The 15,960-nt window shown below is 36.9% G+C and overlaps 1 protein-coding gene across 5 annotated transcripts in view; it reads right to left on the bottom strand.

Annotated features, from left to right (window-relative positions):
• Positions 1–15,960, bottom strand: part of SLC66A1L (solute carrier family 66 member 1 like) — a 57,880-nt gene that overhangs the window by 33,934 nt on the left and 7,986 nt on the right. For 3 of the 5 annotated variants that reach the window (XM_063703537.1, XM_063703538.1, XM_031009480.3), the window contains exon 2: positions 13,830–13,940. The exons of 1 other annotated variant lie outside the window; for it this stretch is intronic. In XM_063703537.1, coding sequence (XP_063559607.1) covers positions 13,830–13,912 — 83 coding nt within the window. In that variant the 5' untranslated portion in view covers positions 13,913–13,940. Of the gene's footprint in view, positions 1–13,829; positions 13,941–15,960 lie in introns of those variants that run through there. One more of the 5 variants, XR_008678221.2, reaches the window with a different exon arrangement.

Below are 15,960 nucleotides of genomic sequence, written 5' to 3'. Positions count from 1 at the left end.
GACAAAATAGGATTTAAGTCAAAATCTGTCATAAGAGACAAAGAAGACAATATATAATGACAAAAAGATAAATTAACCAAGAAAATAGAACAATTATAAGTTTGTATGCACCCAAATCAGAGCATCCAAATATATGAAGCAAACATTGACAGAACTGAAGGGAGAAATACTTATGCAATCATAATAGGAGATTTCAATACCCCACTTTCAATAATGGATACAACAAACCTGATAAAAGGTTAATAAGGGACCAGACAACTTGAACAAGTCTATAGACCAACTGGACCTAACAGACATATACAGAACATTCCATCCGAGAGAAGCAGAATCCATATTCTTTTCAAGAGCACACAGAAGATTCTCCAGGATGAATCACCTCAGATCACAAGCAAGCCTTAACAAATTTAAGATTGTAATCATACCAAGTATTATTCCCAACTACAATGAAATGTAACTAGAATACAATAGCAGAAGAAAGAACTGAAAAATTCACAAATATGTGGTAACTAACATACTGCTGAATAACAATTGAGTCAAAGAATAAACCAAAGGGAAATTAGAAATTACCTTGAGACAAATGAAAATGGAAACACAACATGCCAAAATGTATGGGATGCAGCAAAGTCAGTACTAAGAAAGAAGTTTTATGCCTACATTAAAAAAAAATCTCAAATAAACAGCTTAACTTTACACCTCAAAAAAATTAGAAAAAGAAGAACAAATAAAGCCCCAAGTTAGCAGAAGGATGAAAATAATAACAATTAGGTAAAAATAAATTAAATAGCAGAATAGACAAACAGAAAGAAAAAATCAACAAAACTAAGGATTTCTTAAAAATATTAACAAAATTGACAAACTCCTACTTAGCAAGACTATAAAAAATGAGAAAAATAAATGAACTCAAAAATAAAAGACATTGCAGCTGATGTCACAGAAATAAAAAAGATTATGAAAGACCACTATGAACAATTATATGTGAATGAATTGTCTAACTTAGAAGAAATAGACAAATTCCTAGAAATATACAACCTACCAAGACTGAATCTTGATCAAATATAATACAAGACTATACCTACAATAAGTAGGGAGTTTGTATCAGTAACCAAAAACTTGCCAACAAAGAAAAGCCCAAGACCAGAAGGATTCACTGGAGCATTCTATTAAACACTTAAAAAGTTAATGCCAATCCTTCTCAAACTCTTGTGGAAAAGAGCATTATCCCAAGTGAAATAAAGCAGTCACAAAAGCACAAATACTGCATGATTCTACTTATATGAGGTATCTAAACCAGTTAAACTCATAGAAGCAAATTATCAAATGGTGGTTACAAGGGTGTGAGGAGGGGGAAGTGGAAAATTGCTGTGCAATGGATATAGAGTTTCAGCAATGCAAGATGGAAAAGTTCTAGAGATATGCTGTACAACAATGCACATATAGTTAACAATACTTTACACTTAAAAATGTATTAATAGGGCTAATTTTATGTGAGGTGATTTTTACAACAAAAAAATAAATAAAACATTGTGAGAGTGAGAAACAGAAATTATAGTTCAGAGTTCTAAAGAAGAGGAAGCTCCAAAAAAGAACTCCAGAAATCTGCACATAGGTTACCTGTGCCTTTGGCTGAATAGGAAGGCAAAGTAGGGCAAAACTCCTTTAAGTCAGGCAGAAAACAACTACCAGGGAGAGAAAAGCTACCAGGGTACTATTAACAGAAAAACTACTACAGCTCACACAGGACTAAGAGACATTTGAGTTCTGAACAGGCAGGGGAAAGAGATTATTTAGAAGACAAGGAACATTCATGAAGCACCCAAAAAGACTGTGCCTTCAGAGTAAGGGTAAACAAGCTGTAGAGGCTTGTGCTAGACCCACTGTAACACAGTTTAAAAACAAGCCTTAAAATTATCAAACTTATTTTCAAATAAAGTAGCTGCTTGCCCAAGTAAACACCAATACTCTTAAAAGTTTTCAAGGAAGACTGTCACACTGTTGAGCATAATGTCCAGCATCCAACTGAATATTGAAAACATGCAAAGAAGCAGGAAAATGTGTCCAATAATGAAGAAAAACAAATTAGTCAATAGAAACAGACACCAAAATGATAGAGATGTTGAAATTAGCATGCATTTAATTGTTATAGATATATTCCATATGTTGAAGAAGCTACAAGAAAACAAGAACATTGATATGGTTTGGCTCTGTGTCCCCACCCAAATCTCATCTTGAATTGTACTCCCATAATTCCCACATGTTGTGGGAAGGACCTGGTGGGAGATAATTTGAATCACAGGGGCGGTTTCCCCCATACTGTTCTCATGGTAGTGAATAAGTCTCAAGAGATCTGATGGTTTGATCAGGGGTTTCCACTTTTGCATCTTCCTCATTTTCTCTTGCCACTGCCATGTAAGAAGTGCCTTTCACCTCCCACCATGATTCTGAAGTCTTTCCAGCCATGTGAAACTGTAAGTACAATTAAACCTCTTTTTCTTCCCAGCCTTGGGTATGTATTCATCAGCAGTGTGAAATTGGACTAATACAGGAAATTGGTACCAGTAGAATGGGACATTGCTGAAAATATACCCAAAAATGTGGAAGCAACTTTGGAACTGGGTAACAGGCAGAGATTGGAACAGTTTGGAAGGGTCAGAAGAAAACAGCAAGATGTGGGAAAGTTTGGAGCATCCTAGAGACTTGTTGAACTGTTTTAACCAAAATGCTGATAGTGATATGGGCAATAAGGTCCAGGCTGAGGTGGTTTCAGATGGAGATGAGGAACTTGTTGGGAACTGGAGCAAAGGTGACTCTTGTTCTGTTTTAGCAAAGAGACTGGCAGCATTTTGCCCCTGCCCTAGAGATTTGTGGAGCTTTGAACTTGAGAGAGATGATTTAGGGTATCTGGAGGAAGAAATTCTAAGCAGCAAAGCATTCAAGAGATGACTTAGGTGCTGTTAAAGGCATTCGGTTTTATAAAGGAAGCAGAGCATAAAAGTTCAGAAAATGTGCAGCCTAACAATGTGATATAAAAGAAAAATCCAGCTGGGCATGGTGGCTCACACCTGTAATCCCTGCACTTTGGGAGGCCAACGTGGGTGGATCACCTGAGGTCAGGAGTTTGAGACCAGCCTGGCCAACATGATTAAACCCCGTGTCTACTAAAAATACAAAAAATTAGCCAGGTGGCGTGGTGGTGGGTGCCTGTAATACCAGCTACTCAGGAGGCTGAGGCAGGAGAATCCCTTGAATCCGGGAGGCAGAGGTTGCAGTGAGCCGAGATCGTGCCACCACTGAACTCCAGCCTGGGCAATAAGAGCAAAACTCGGTCTCAAAAAAAAAAAAAAGAAAAAAGAAAAATCCATTTTCTAAGGAGAAATTCAAGCCAGCTACAGAAATTTGCATAAGTAATGAGGAGCCGAATGTTAATCCCCAAGACAGTGGGAAAAATGTCTCCAGGGCATGTCAGAGATCTTCACAGCAGCACTTCCCATCACAGGCCTGGAGGCCTAGGAGAAAATGGTTTCGTGGGCCAGGGCCAGGGTCCCTGTGCTGTGTGTGGCCTAGGGACTTGGCGCCCTGCATCCCAGGCACTCCAGCCATGGCTGAAAGGGGCCAACGTAGAGCTCAGGCTGTGGCTTCAATGGGTGGAAGCCACAAGCTTTGGAAGCTTCCACAGAGTATTGAACCTGAGAGCGCACAGAAGTCAAGAATTGGGGTTTGGGAACCTCCACGTAGATTTCAGAACATGGAAACTCCTGGATGCCCAGGCGGAAGTTTGTTTCAGGGGCAGGACGCTCATGGAGAACCTCTGCTAGGGCAGTGCAGAAGGGAAATGTGGGGTCAGAGCCCCCACACAAAGTCCCTATTGGGATACTGCCTAGTGGAGCTGTGAGAAAAGGGTCACCATCCTCCAGATGCCAGAATGTTAGATCCACTTACAGCTTGCACCGTTTGCCTGGAAAAGCCACAGACATTCAACACCAGCCTGTGAAAACAGCTGGGAGGAAGGCTGTACCCTGCTAAGCCACAAGGGCGGAGCTGCCCAAGACCATGGGAACCCACCTTTTGCATCAGCGTGACCTGGATGTGAGATGTGGAGTCAAAGGAGATCATTTTGGAGCTTTAATATTTGTCTGCCCCGCTGGATTGCAGACTTGCATGGCCCTGTAACCACTTTGTTTTGGCCAATTTCTCCCATTTGGAACAGCTGTATTTACCTAATACCTGTATCCCCCATTGTATCTACGAAGTAACTAGCTTGCTTTTGACTTTACAGGCTCATAGGTGGAGGGGACTTGCTTTAGATGAAACTTTGAACTGTGGACTTTTAGGTTAACGCTGAAATGAGTTAAGACTTCGGGAGATAGTTGGGAAGGCATGATTGGTATTGAAATGTGAGGACGTGAGATTTGGATGGGGCCAGGGTGGAATGATATGGTTTAGCTCTGTGTCCCACCCAAATCTCATCTTGAATTGTACTCCCATAATTCCCACATGTTGTGAGAGGGACCCAGTGAGAGATAATTTGAATCATGGGGGTAGTTTCCCCCATACTGTTCTTGCAGTAGTGAATAAGTCTTGTGAGATCTGATGGTTTTATCAGGGGTTTCTGCTTGTGTATCTTCCTCATTTTCTCTTGCTGCCACCATGTAAGAAGTGCCTTTCACCTCCCACCATGATTCTGAGGCCTCCCCAGCCATGTGGAACTTTAAATACAATTAAACCTGTTTTTCTTCCCAGTCTTGGGTATGTCTTTATCAGCAACATGAAAAAGGACTAATACAAACATGGTAAAAAAAAACGAAGTTAAAAGTAAGATTTTGTAAAAAGTGTACCATAAAATACAAATCATAAGAAAAATAAGTTGGCTATAATACTCAGAAAAAGTAGACTTCAGAAAAATAAATATTACTAAAGAAAAAAGAGACATTTTATAATGATAAAGAAGTCAACTCCTCAAGAAGACATAGCAATACTAAATGTCTATGCACCTAATATAGAAACTTGAAATATATGAAGCAAAACTGAAAGAATTTAAAGGGGAAATAAGACAAATCCAGTACTATATTCAGGATTTCAATTCTTCTCTCTCAGTGATTGATGGAACAGTGCTGTTAGCTAACTTCTTATTGACTCAGCAAGGATGTCTTCTTAACAAACAGTAGCGTAGAGAAGGCACAAAAAAACCCTATCAACCAGCTTGATCTAATTGACATTTATAGAACATTACACACATTATAATGTTCAGAGGATACATTCATTTCAAGTAAATGGAACATTCATCAAGAGAAATCACATGATAGGGCATAAAACTAGTTTCAATAAATTTAAAGTATCACAATAATACAGATTATGTTTTTTGGCCACAACAAAAATAAATGAGAAACAAATAACAAAAGATATTTGGGACATCTGCTTTCAACAGTGATAAGTTGGGATTACATTCACCATCATGCCTGAAATCACAAAATGGACAAAATATATGAAACAATGATTTAGGGGCATTGGACATCAGGCTATGAAGAACAGAGAACCCAGAGAAACCTCAAACAAAGGAGGTGAATGAACCCTATGATTACCCTAACTTATTGCCTGGAGAGAGTCTTAAGGTTGTGTTACAAATATCGGAAAGCCAGGATGTCAGGAGATCGCCCTGAGGAGAAAGAACTGGGAGTTCAGGGAGGCCACAGAGCTAGAGTTTGCAGAATAGAGTACCAGCGAGGATAGAACTGCACAAAGAGTGAACTCTGGACAATCCCTCTCAAATCATCAACTAAATACTTATCAGTATATCCATGTAAAGGAACTACCTAAGATCAAGAGGAAAAACATCCTAAAAGATTAGAAGGAAAACTCTCTGGATCTCTAGCAGAGCCAGGACTAGTGCCTGTTTTCACTATTCAGACTGGAAAAACTAATAACTCACAACACATTGGGTAGAATACTAAGAAAAGTTTTGCCTTAATAGTGAGGCAAAATTAGGCCCATACAAAAAACTGCTCCCTGTAACATCAGGAACAAGGTGAGGAAATCTGGTCTCACCACTTCTATTTAACATGGTAACAGAGGTTGGAGTCAGGGCAATAACACACAAAAAAGAAATTAAAGACAAACAGAATGTAAGGAAGATGTAAACTGTCTTTGTTCACAGACAATGGGTTTGTTTCTCTCTGAAGGAAAACTTACAGAATCTATGAAAACACTACTAGAACTAACAAGTCAGTTTAGTATATTGCAGGGTACAAGATCAATATATAAAAATCAAATTTTATTTTTACGCACCAGCAACAAATAATTGAAAATTGAAATTAAAGTATCAATATCTCTTACAATAGCATGATTACAAATGTCAATCCACAAATTCAAGAACCAAAAAACTTCAGGCAGTAAAATAAAAGAAAACCATACTAAGGCATATCAAAATCACAATGCTACAACCCAGTAATAAAAATAATAATGAGAAAAAATCTTAAAAGCTGCCAGGAAAAATAACAACAAAAAATAACCCAGAAAGTTTATACACAGAGCAACTTCCATCCATACTTCATACTCTATACAAAAATTAATTCCAAATACCTCACAGGCCAAATGTAAAATCTAAAACTATGAAACATCTAGAAAAAAAACACAGAGTAATAAATTTGTGATGCTAAATTCGGCAAAGATTTCTTGGGTAAGACACCAAAGCACAATGTAAAAGAAAAAAAAGATAAATTGGCCTTCACTAAAACTAAGAACATCTGCTCTTTGAAATACTTTCAACAGAGGGAAAAGACAAGCCATAAGTTGGGAGAAAATATTTGAATAATCCCATATTTAATTAAGAACTTGTAGCCAGAATATATAAAGGGCTCTTAAAACTCAATAATAAAAAAAATTGTAAAATGAGCCAAAAATTTGAACAGATACTTCACCAAAGACATATGGATAGCAAATGAATGTAAAAATAAGCATAACATCATATAACATTATACAAATGCAAATTAAAACCACAGTGAGATACAACTACCCACCTCTTATGATGTCTAAAATTAAAGACTGATCATACCAACTCTTGGTGAGGATTTGGAACATATGACACTCATACCCAACTGATGGAGTGTAAAATGTTTCAAGTATTCAGAAAAAAGGCTGGCTTAAAAATATAAATAAATAAAGCAGGCTGGGCATGGTGGCTCATGCCTGTAATCCCAGCACTTTGGGAGGCGAAGGTGGGTGGATCACTTGAAGCCAAAAGTTCAAGACCAGCCTGGCCAACATGGCGAAACACTGTCTCTATTAAAATTACAAAAATTAGCTGGGCTGGTGGCACATGCATGTAATCCCAGCTACTCAGGAGTCTGAGACACAAGAATCTCTTGAACCCAGGAGGCAGAGGTTGCAGTAAGCTGCAATCATGTCACTGCACTCCAGCCTGGCTGGGCAACAGAATGAGACTCTGACTCAAAAAAAAAAAAAAAAAGGCTAAACATATATATACTTACCTTATGATCTGGCAATTCCACTTGTAGGAATTTACCCAAAAGAAATAAAAACATACCAACCACAGATTTGTACACAGATGTTCATCAAAGTTTTATTCATAATTGCCAAAAATTGGAAACAACACAAATAGATAGCTGAGTAAGAAAATTGTGTCTTAGTCATACAATGGAATCTGTTTAGGATTAAAAAGGAATGAATTACTGATGTATCAACAAATTGGACAAATCTCACATACTGTGAAAGAAGCTAGCCTTCAAAAAGTAAGCACATACTTGATTTATAAATGTTTTAGTATAAGAAAAACTAATATATGGTGTGAGAAAAAAAGATCAGTGTTTGTCCGGCTAGGAGTTCAAGGTGGTAGTATGACTGAAAAGGAGCACAAAGAAACTTTTCAGGTGAATAGAAATGTTCTATATTTTGATTGAGGTGGTTGTTACATGAAATTGTATATATGTCAAAATTTATTGACATGCATTTAAATTGGGTGCATTTTAGTACATGAGAATCATTCCTAAGTAGATTTTTAAAAATTGAGGTAAAATTTACATAATGTAAAGTTAGCCATTTTAAAGTGTACAACTTACTGGTTTCCTGTACATTCATGACGATGGGCAACTATATTCTTTATCTAGTTCCAAAATATTTTCACCATCCAAAAGAAATTCCATGCCCATTAAGTAGTAATACCTAATTCCCCATCTTACTGCCCCTGGCAACCACCAATCTGTTTTCTATCTCTATGGATTTACTTATTCTGAATATTTCATATAAATAAAGTCATATACTATGGGACATTTTGTGTCTGGCTTCTTTCACTTAGCATAATGCTGATAAGGTTCATCTACATTGTAGCATGTATCAACACTTCATTCTTTTTTATAGCAGAATAATATCCGGTTGTATGCATACACAACAATTTGTTTATCCATCATCTGTTGCTGAACATTTAGGTTGTTTCCACCTTTTGGCTATGGTGAATAGTGTTGCTGTGGACATGTATGTACATAGATTTGTTTGAACACCTATTTTAAATTCTTTGGCATTTATATCCAGGAGTGGAATTGTTGGGTCATATGGTAAACCTACTTATTTTTATGAGGAACAATCAAAATGTTTTCCAAAGTCACTAAACCATTTTTCATTCCCACCAGCCAAATAGTAGAGTTTCCAGTTTCCCCACATTTTTGTCCACACTTGCTACTTTCCATTTTTTAAAATTGTAGTCTTCCTAGTGGATGTGAAATGCTATCTTATTGTGGTTTTGATTTGCATTTCCCTAATAACTAATGATGAATGATTTTGAATATCTTTTCAAGTGCTTATTGAACATTTGTATATTCTTTTAGAGAAATATCTATTCATGTCCTTTGGCCATTTAAAAATTGGGCTGTCTGTCTTTTTCTTTTTGAGTTGTAAGAGTTCTTTATGTAATATAGATACTAGACCCTTATGAGATATATGACTGGCAAATATTTTCTCACATCTTATGAATTGTCTTCATTTTCTTGATAATATTCATTGATGCACAAAGGATTTTAATTTTTAGGAAGGTCAATTTATTTCATTTTTCTTTGGTTGCTGAAGTTTGTGGTGTCCTATCTAAAAATCCATTATTGAACCAAGGCCATAAAAACTTACCCCAATGTTTTCTTCTAAGAGTATTAAGGTTTTGCACTTACATGCAGGCCTTTGATCCATCTTGAGTTAATTTTTGCATATGGTGTAAAGTAGGAGTCCAATTTCATTTTTGTGTGTGCATGTGTACTTATCCCAGAAACATTATTGAAGAGACCATTCTTTTCCTATTGAATAGTCTTGGCACCTTTGTCAAAAATCAATTAGCCATATATATATTGGTTTATTTCCATTGATTTTTTATGTCTACTTTATACCAGTACTACAGTGTTTTTATCACTGTAGCTTTATAGTTAAGTTTTGAAGTCAGAAATTATGAGTCCTCCAATTTTATTCTTCTTTTTTAATATTGTTTGGCATTTTGGAGCTCCTTGCAATTCTATATAGCTTTGAGGGTTAACTTTCTCATTTCGGTAAATTAAAAAAAGGCTGTTAAAATATTCATAAGAATTTCATTGAATTTGTAGATCACTTTGGGTAGTATTGCATCTTAACAATATTAAGCATTTTAATTCATGAACATAGTCCTTTCATTTATTTAGTTCTTCTTTGATTTGTTTCAGCAATGTTTTGTAATTTTCAGTGTACAAGTCTTTTATTTCCATGGTTAAATTTATTCCTAGGTATTTTATTCTTTTGAAGCTGTTGTAAATAGAATTATTTTCTTAATTTCCTTTTCAGATTGTTCATTGTTGTTGTGTAGAAACACACTGATTTTGGTGTTGATTTAGTACCCTAAGATTTTGGTAACTCATTTATTAGCTATAGCAGTTTTTTTTTTAATTTTCTATATACATAGGATCATGTCATCGGTAAAAAAAGATAGTTTGGATGCCTTCCTTTCTTTCCAATTTGGATGCTTTTTACTTCTTTTTCTTGCCTAATTGACCTAGCTAGATCTTCCAGTACAATTTTGAACAGTAGTGGTGAAATTGGATATCCTTGTCTTATTTCTGGTCTTAGAGGGAAAGTTCAGTCTTTCACCACTGAGCATTTTTCATAAATTCCCTTTATTATATTAAATAAGTTCCCCAGTGTTTCTAGCTGTCTGGGTATCTTCATGATGAAAATGTTTTGGATTATGTCAAATGCATTTTTTAACATCAATTGAGATGATCATGTGGCATTTTTCCTTTGTTCTATTAACACGGTGTATTACATTGATTAATTTTCAATGTGAAATTACATTCAATTTTATGTTGACCCACCCTTGCATTCCTGCAATAAATCCCTCTTGGCCATGGTGTACAATCTTTTCAATATGCTATTGAATTCAGATTTCTAGTATTTTGTTAATGACTTTTGTATCTGTATTCAGAGGGGGCATTGATCCCTAGTTTTCTTTTCTTCTGGTTATCTTTGTCTGGCTCTGCTATCAGGTTAAAGTGGGTTTCATAGGATGAGTTAGTTCCCTCCTTTTCTATGTTTTGGAAAAGGTTTGAAAAGAACTGATGTCAACGCTCTTTAAATGCTTGGTAGAATTCACCAGTGTGGCCATTTAATCCTGGACTTTCCTTTGTTGAAAAGAAAACAACTTTGATTACTAATTCAATCTCTTTAGTTGTTACAGATATGTTCAGAATTTTAATTTTTTCTGAGTCAATTTTGGTAGATTGTGTGTTTTTAGCAATTTGTCCATTTCATCCAGCCTATTTAATTTGGTGGCCTACAATTGTCCACACTATTTTCTTGTAATCATTTTTATTTCTGTAAGGTAAGTAGAAATGTTCCCACTTTAATTTCTGATTTTATTTATTTGTATCTCCTCTTCTTTTTTTAGTTTGTTTAGCTAAATATTTGTCACTTTGTTGAATTCTTCAAAGAATTATCTTTTGTTTTTGTTTTGACCCTGTTGTTTTTCTATTCTCTAATAAAGTCATTTTCTAAAAAAATGGTACAAAGGGTACAGAGGACAGAAAAATTAATTTCCATTGACTTTTGGACATTTGTTACAAGAATTGGGATATAATTATGTTATTAAACATCTTTTTCTTAAAAAAAAACAGTCTTATTCCAAAACTCTCATTCAGACACAAATATTCAGACAGTTTCAATCTTTCTAAATGCTTCTAAATTGTTTGCTAGTATAAAAGGAGAAAGCTCACACATCTCACACATCACACACAGCAATATCAATCCACCACAGCCAGTAAGTGCTAGTCTATGAAGCATGTTAGTAGGCTCTTGTGAATATTTCATATGTGCCATCCTGTTATTAGAAATTCAAGATGCAATTTAGGCATCAAAGAATATACTTATATTTAGGTCAGTTCAGCTTTCTGACCAGGATTCATCTACAAATTACACAGCCACCATGGTAGGGTGGCAAAACAGATTTTGTTATGGTTGTTGATAGTTTAGGTAACCCTTAAAAAATCTGCTGGCATTTAAAGTGCTAAATAGGTTTCTGTAAAAACTTCTATAGCACTCCTTCCACAGTGATGTGCTATGACATTAGTATTTTCCCAGAAATTCTAAATAAAATCCAATCTTGGTAGATCGCAATCATTATACTGATGATCAAAGTCATTCATACACCAAAAAGGTAAATAGTACTCAACAGAAATTCTGTACTGCCTCTCTCCCTTGCTTAAAAAACACACTTTCACAATTTCCTCAGACCATATAAGAGCAAACTTAACAGAAGTCACTGAATGAAAGACATTAATTAAGACAAAGTTAGAAGTAGCAGATAAAGAATTTTCACAGCACACACAAAAAAAGTTATACTCTGTGCTATACTATTCAAATATCATATAGCATCCTACTTTCTATTCTTCTCACTGACTTCATGAGAGTCTTGAACTCATAATAGGGTACAGGTATGAGACCTGGTGATGTCTGATCACCATGTACAAATTACCAAGCACACAGACATCAATGACAGACAATGTAGGTCGAGCATCATAAACATTTCTACTCCTGTGGTCAGTGTTGCCAGTTCTTGGGCTACAGTCTAACATGAGGATCTCATCCAGAGAGATTTCCACTTTTCTTTATTCTAGGGCACCTCGGTACATACCTCATCTCCATCACACAAAGTTCCAGGCTACAGTATTTGGTTCTTTCAAGGAAGAGGCATTTTGTGGGATGGGGAGAAGGCTAATGGTCATTATTGACTGACACAGAAAAAAGAAAATTTTCCCACTTGCTTTTGCATTCTATTTACAAGGGAATTCTCTACCACAGCCTTGAAGATCACATACAGATAACAATAGGTCTGAGAGGGTCATCCACTGGCTTGTTGCTATAGGGTCTTATCTAAAGCCAGGCAGTGGAGGGCTGCCTTGGGACCCACCTTGGGTAGGAGAGGAGCTTAGAAACTAGGATCTGAAATAAGGTCCTTCCTGACAACCCAGAAACAGGCACTGGTGGGGCCAGGAATCACAGGCCACCTTGCCAAGGCAGTACACCCAGTTCACACCTTACTCCTCCTGAACCTCTTCTGCTACTAGCTTCAATTTTGCATCCTTCTCTCCTAAGATCTATTTTGCAGGCAAATACCAGAGGACTGTGGCCAAATATAGCTTGGAACTGGGTAATCTTCTAAGCTTTCGTTGTAAATTTAAAAAATTTATTGTCAATATCTAAAAACAAGGCAATTCCAAATATTAGTAGAAAATGTGGGCTTCTCTTAGAAATGGGAAAATCTGGCAACTGGAGTAGTTTTTCCACAACTGCAATGGGCTGGAGCTGAGAAGCAGCTTCACCTTCCCTGAGTGGAAAAAACACAAACTGACCTTCCTCTTCTGTCACACCAACAACACAGAATTATGTGACCAAATGTGTGGTGTTTGTTTGTCCCCAGACACCAAACAAGCAAGAAAGCAATTCTGTGCAGACATCAGCTAGGTGTCCTCTAATTCAGTTCCATTCTGACACTGTCTACCTGGAAATAGTGTCAGATTCTACAAGTTGAAGGCTCAGTTCCCAAGACTGTCCCCTCCTTTCAGATGCCAATTGCAAGCTCCGGGTTGCTTTACACGTGCTTCTGACTTCCTCCTCAGAGTCCACTAATTTGCTAAAGTGGCTCACAGAACTCAGGGGAACATTTAACTTATGTTGACCAGTTTATTATAAAGAATATTGCAAAGGATACCCATATACACCACATAGAAGATATGCATAGGACAAGGTATGGAGAAAGGGGCACAGAACCTCTACGCCTTCTTGGGTGCATCACCCTCCAGGAACTTCCATGTGTTCAACTACCTGGAAGTTCTCCAAACCCTGTTCTCTTGATCCTTTTACAGACACTTCACTGGACAGCGATAATTGACAACTGTATAGAAATGTGACTGGACAAAAAGTGCATAATCTAATACTAATAGACTGAATGGACAAACTCAGCAGGCCTTTTCTGTTCAGATTCTCTCTGTACACATTCCTTCCTTCAGGTATGGAGCAGGACCCCTTCTGAAATGAGGGTCTTATGACCCACAATCAGACAAGATAAGTCAAAGAATTTCTTTACGATCAGCTCCTAGACAGAAAGGTAAGGGATAGAGTATATTTTTAGTTTGAAAAGCCTGCCTGGGGGAGAAAAAGAAGCAGGTGAAAGGCAAGCAGAAGAAGGTCAGAGAGAGAGATTCTATTTTCTAAAGCCAACTTCTGAGGCCTAAAGCACCCCAACATTATAACAAGGGCTATGGGAGTTATGAGGCAGAAACCATGAATAAAATCTAACGTGTATAATCACAATATCATACCTTCTACGACAGGTCAAGTTCTCTCTGGACTTATCAGTGCTTGAGTTTGCAGTGTTGACTCTATTGTTTCCCATGACTTTCATAGCTTCTACAGCATGAATGTAGAAGACTCTGTAAGGAAGACAGTATTTTCAAAATGGGAAGCATGGATCTCTGTGTCTTAGTAAACTGGCCCAGTATGAATCTCTGGTCTCCTATTCATCTTATTTACTCAAAATGTTTTTAAATCTTACCTTGCCCACTTGCTGAAGGAGCATATATATATTTACTTTTTGCTCCTCACTTCATTAAAGCTATTTGTTAAACTGCTACAGATAACTTTTCTGTCTTGTTAATTTCTCTCCTTTCCTGAAAAGCCATCATACTGCCATCTGAGATATCTGTGGTTGGCTTTCCCCACCTTAGTAATACAACAGTTTATTTCTCAGTGTCAGTAAAAAGGGAAAAGCAGGCCCTAAGTCTTCCAAGTCAGATAATACTCTTGTTTCCATACTCCACTCTGCCCCTTCCTTATGATCTGGCATAAAACATCAACATGGCTTAGCAGAATTAATGGGGGGCATGGTTCTACTTTTAATAAGGCACCAAATAATACTTAACTGCCATAAGAAAATTATTTCTATAAAGATGTGAATGATAAAGCAACAAGGTTTAGAAGGCAAAGCATTAATTTGGGGATAGGACATAGATCTAGTTAAAACTTTGTCTCTGCCATTTTTTATCAAATGATTTTATTAAGTGAAATCCTGAGCATCAATTCCCATATTTATGAGTAAAGAGTAAACGTGAGAACATATGTAAAGCAACCAATACTGTGCTTGGAAAACAGTAGGGACTCAATAAGATTAGTTCCTTGGATTCCAAACTTGTGGCATAGAAGCAAGCTGACTTCATTCTCCACTACAGGAAACCAAAAATTATATATACAGCACTGAGATTATCACTAATAATATCCCAGAACTCAATTGTGAGTACTAGTCAGTTCCAGGGCCACAGAGAAATGAAAAGAGCTCCATGCTGATGGTAAGACAATCAGATTTTCATGTCTGCAGCACCTCTTCCTGAAATCTGCCCAGCATCAAACACATAAAAACTCCCCCTGACTCATGGTTTCTACACTAGAAAAAGTGAAACTGAGGTTGACAACAAGCTTCTCTACCATCTTAAGTTCTCTGGTAGGAGGCCTGTCCCTGCCTCAACCCACAGGAAGCAACATGAGTGCCTGAAGGAAGAAATATCCTTAAGATAGCCAGAAACAATGGGAGAAGGTGGAACACCCACTCCCATCCGTGAAAACTGCTCTGTAACTCAGCCAAAAGAATGGCTGCTGAGCAGCACCGTGTTAGAGCAGGTATGTTCCAAAGTTCCTCTGAGCATGAGACTCAGCCAGCCTTCCCACACTGTTGGGATATCCCTCTTGAGACCTGCCCCACTCAGGACACACAGTGGTCCAATCATTTGTTAGAGCTGAGCAAAACTGGGATTTCAATATCATCTAGTATCAAAAAGGAGGCAGTGACCTAGCAGGGAAAAAAATAAGAAATTTAACAGGTAAATTACAAAGAATCTCCAAGCATCTATATCTAATAAAAACTAAAACAAGCTAGAGAGAGAAGACTGGAATAAATAACTAATCTTTCAATGTGAACATATAGATGTACATCCACAAGAAAATCAACAATCAGGAAACCATGACCTCCTCAAATGGACAACGCAAGAAACCAGTGGCTAACCCTAACAAGACGGTGATATGTGAGCTCTCCAGTCAAGATTTCAAAACAGTAGTTTTAATGACATTCAGTGATCTCTAAAAAAAACCACAGAAGAGAAATTTAGAAATTCCTCAGAGAAATTTAACAAAGAGATTGAAATAATTATTTTAAAAATCAGAATCTTGGAACTGAGAAATACATTTGCAAAACTGAAAAAATTCAGTAGAGGCTCTCAACAGCAAAATGGATACAGCAGAGGAAACAATCAGTGAATGAGTGATCTCAAAGGCAAGCTATTTGAAAATGCACAGTCAGAGGAGAAAAAAGAAAAAAGAATGAATAGGAATGGAGATTACCTATGAGACATAGAAAGTTACTTCAAAAGGCCAAATTTAAGGATTATTGGTGTTCAAGAGGGT

Source organism: Gorilla gorilla, chromosome 2 (genome assembly GCF_029281585.2).
Source record: "Gorilla gorilla gorilla isolate KB3781 chromosome 2, NHGRI_mGorGor1-v2.1_pri, whole genome shotgun sequence".
Lineage (NCBI taxonomy): Eukaryota > Metazoa > Chordata > Mammalia > Primates > Hominidae > Gorilla > Gorilla gorilla.
The sequence above is the reverse complement of the archived record's forward strand: the minus strand, read 5'-3'. Positions and strand labels throughout refer to the sequence as shown.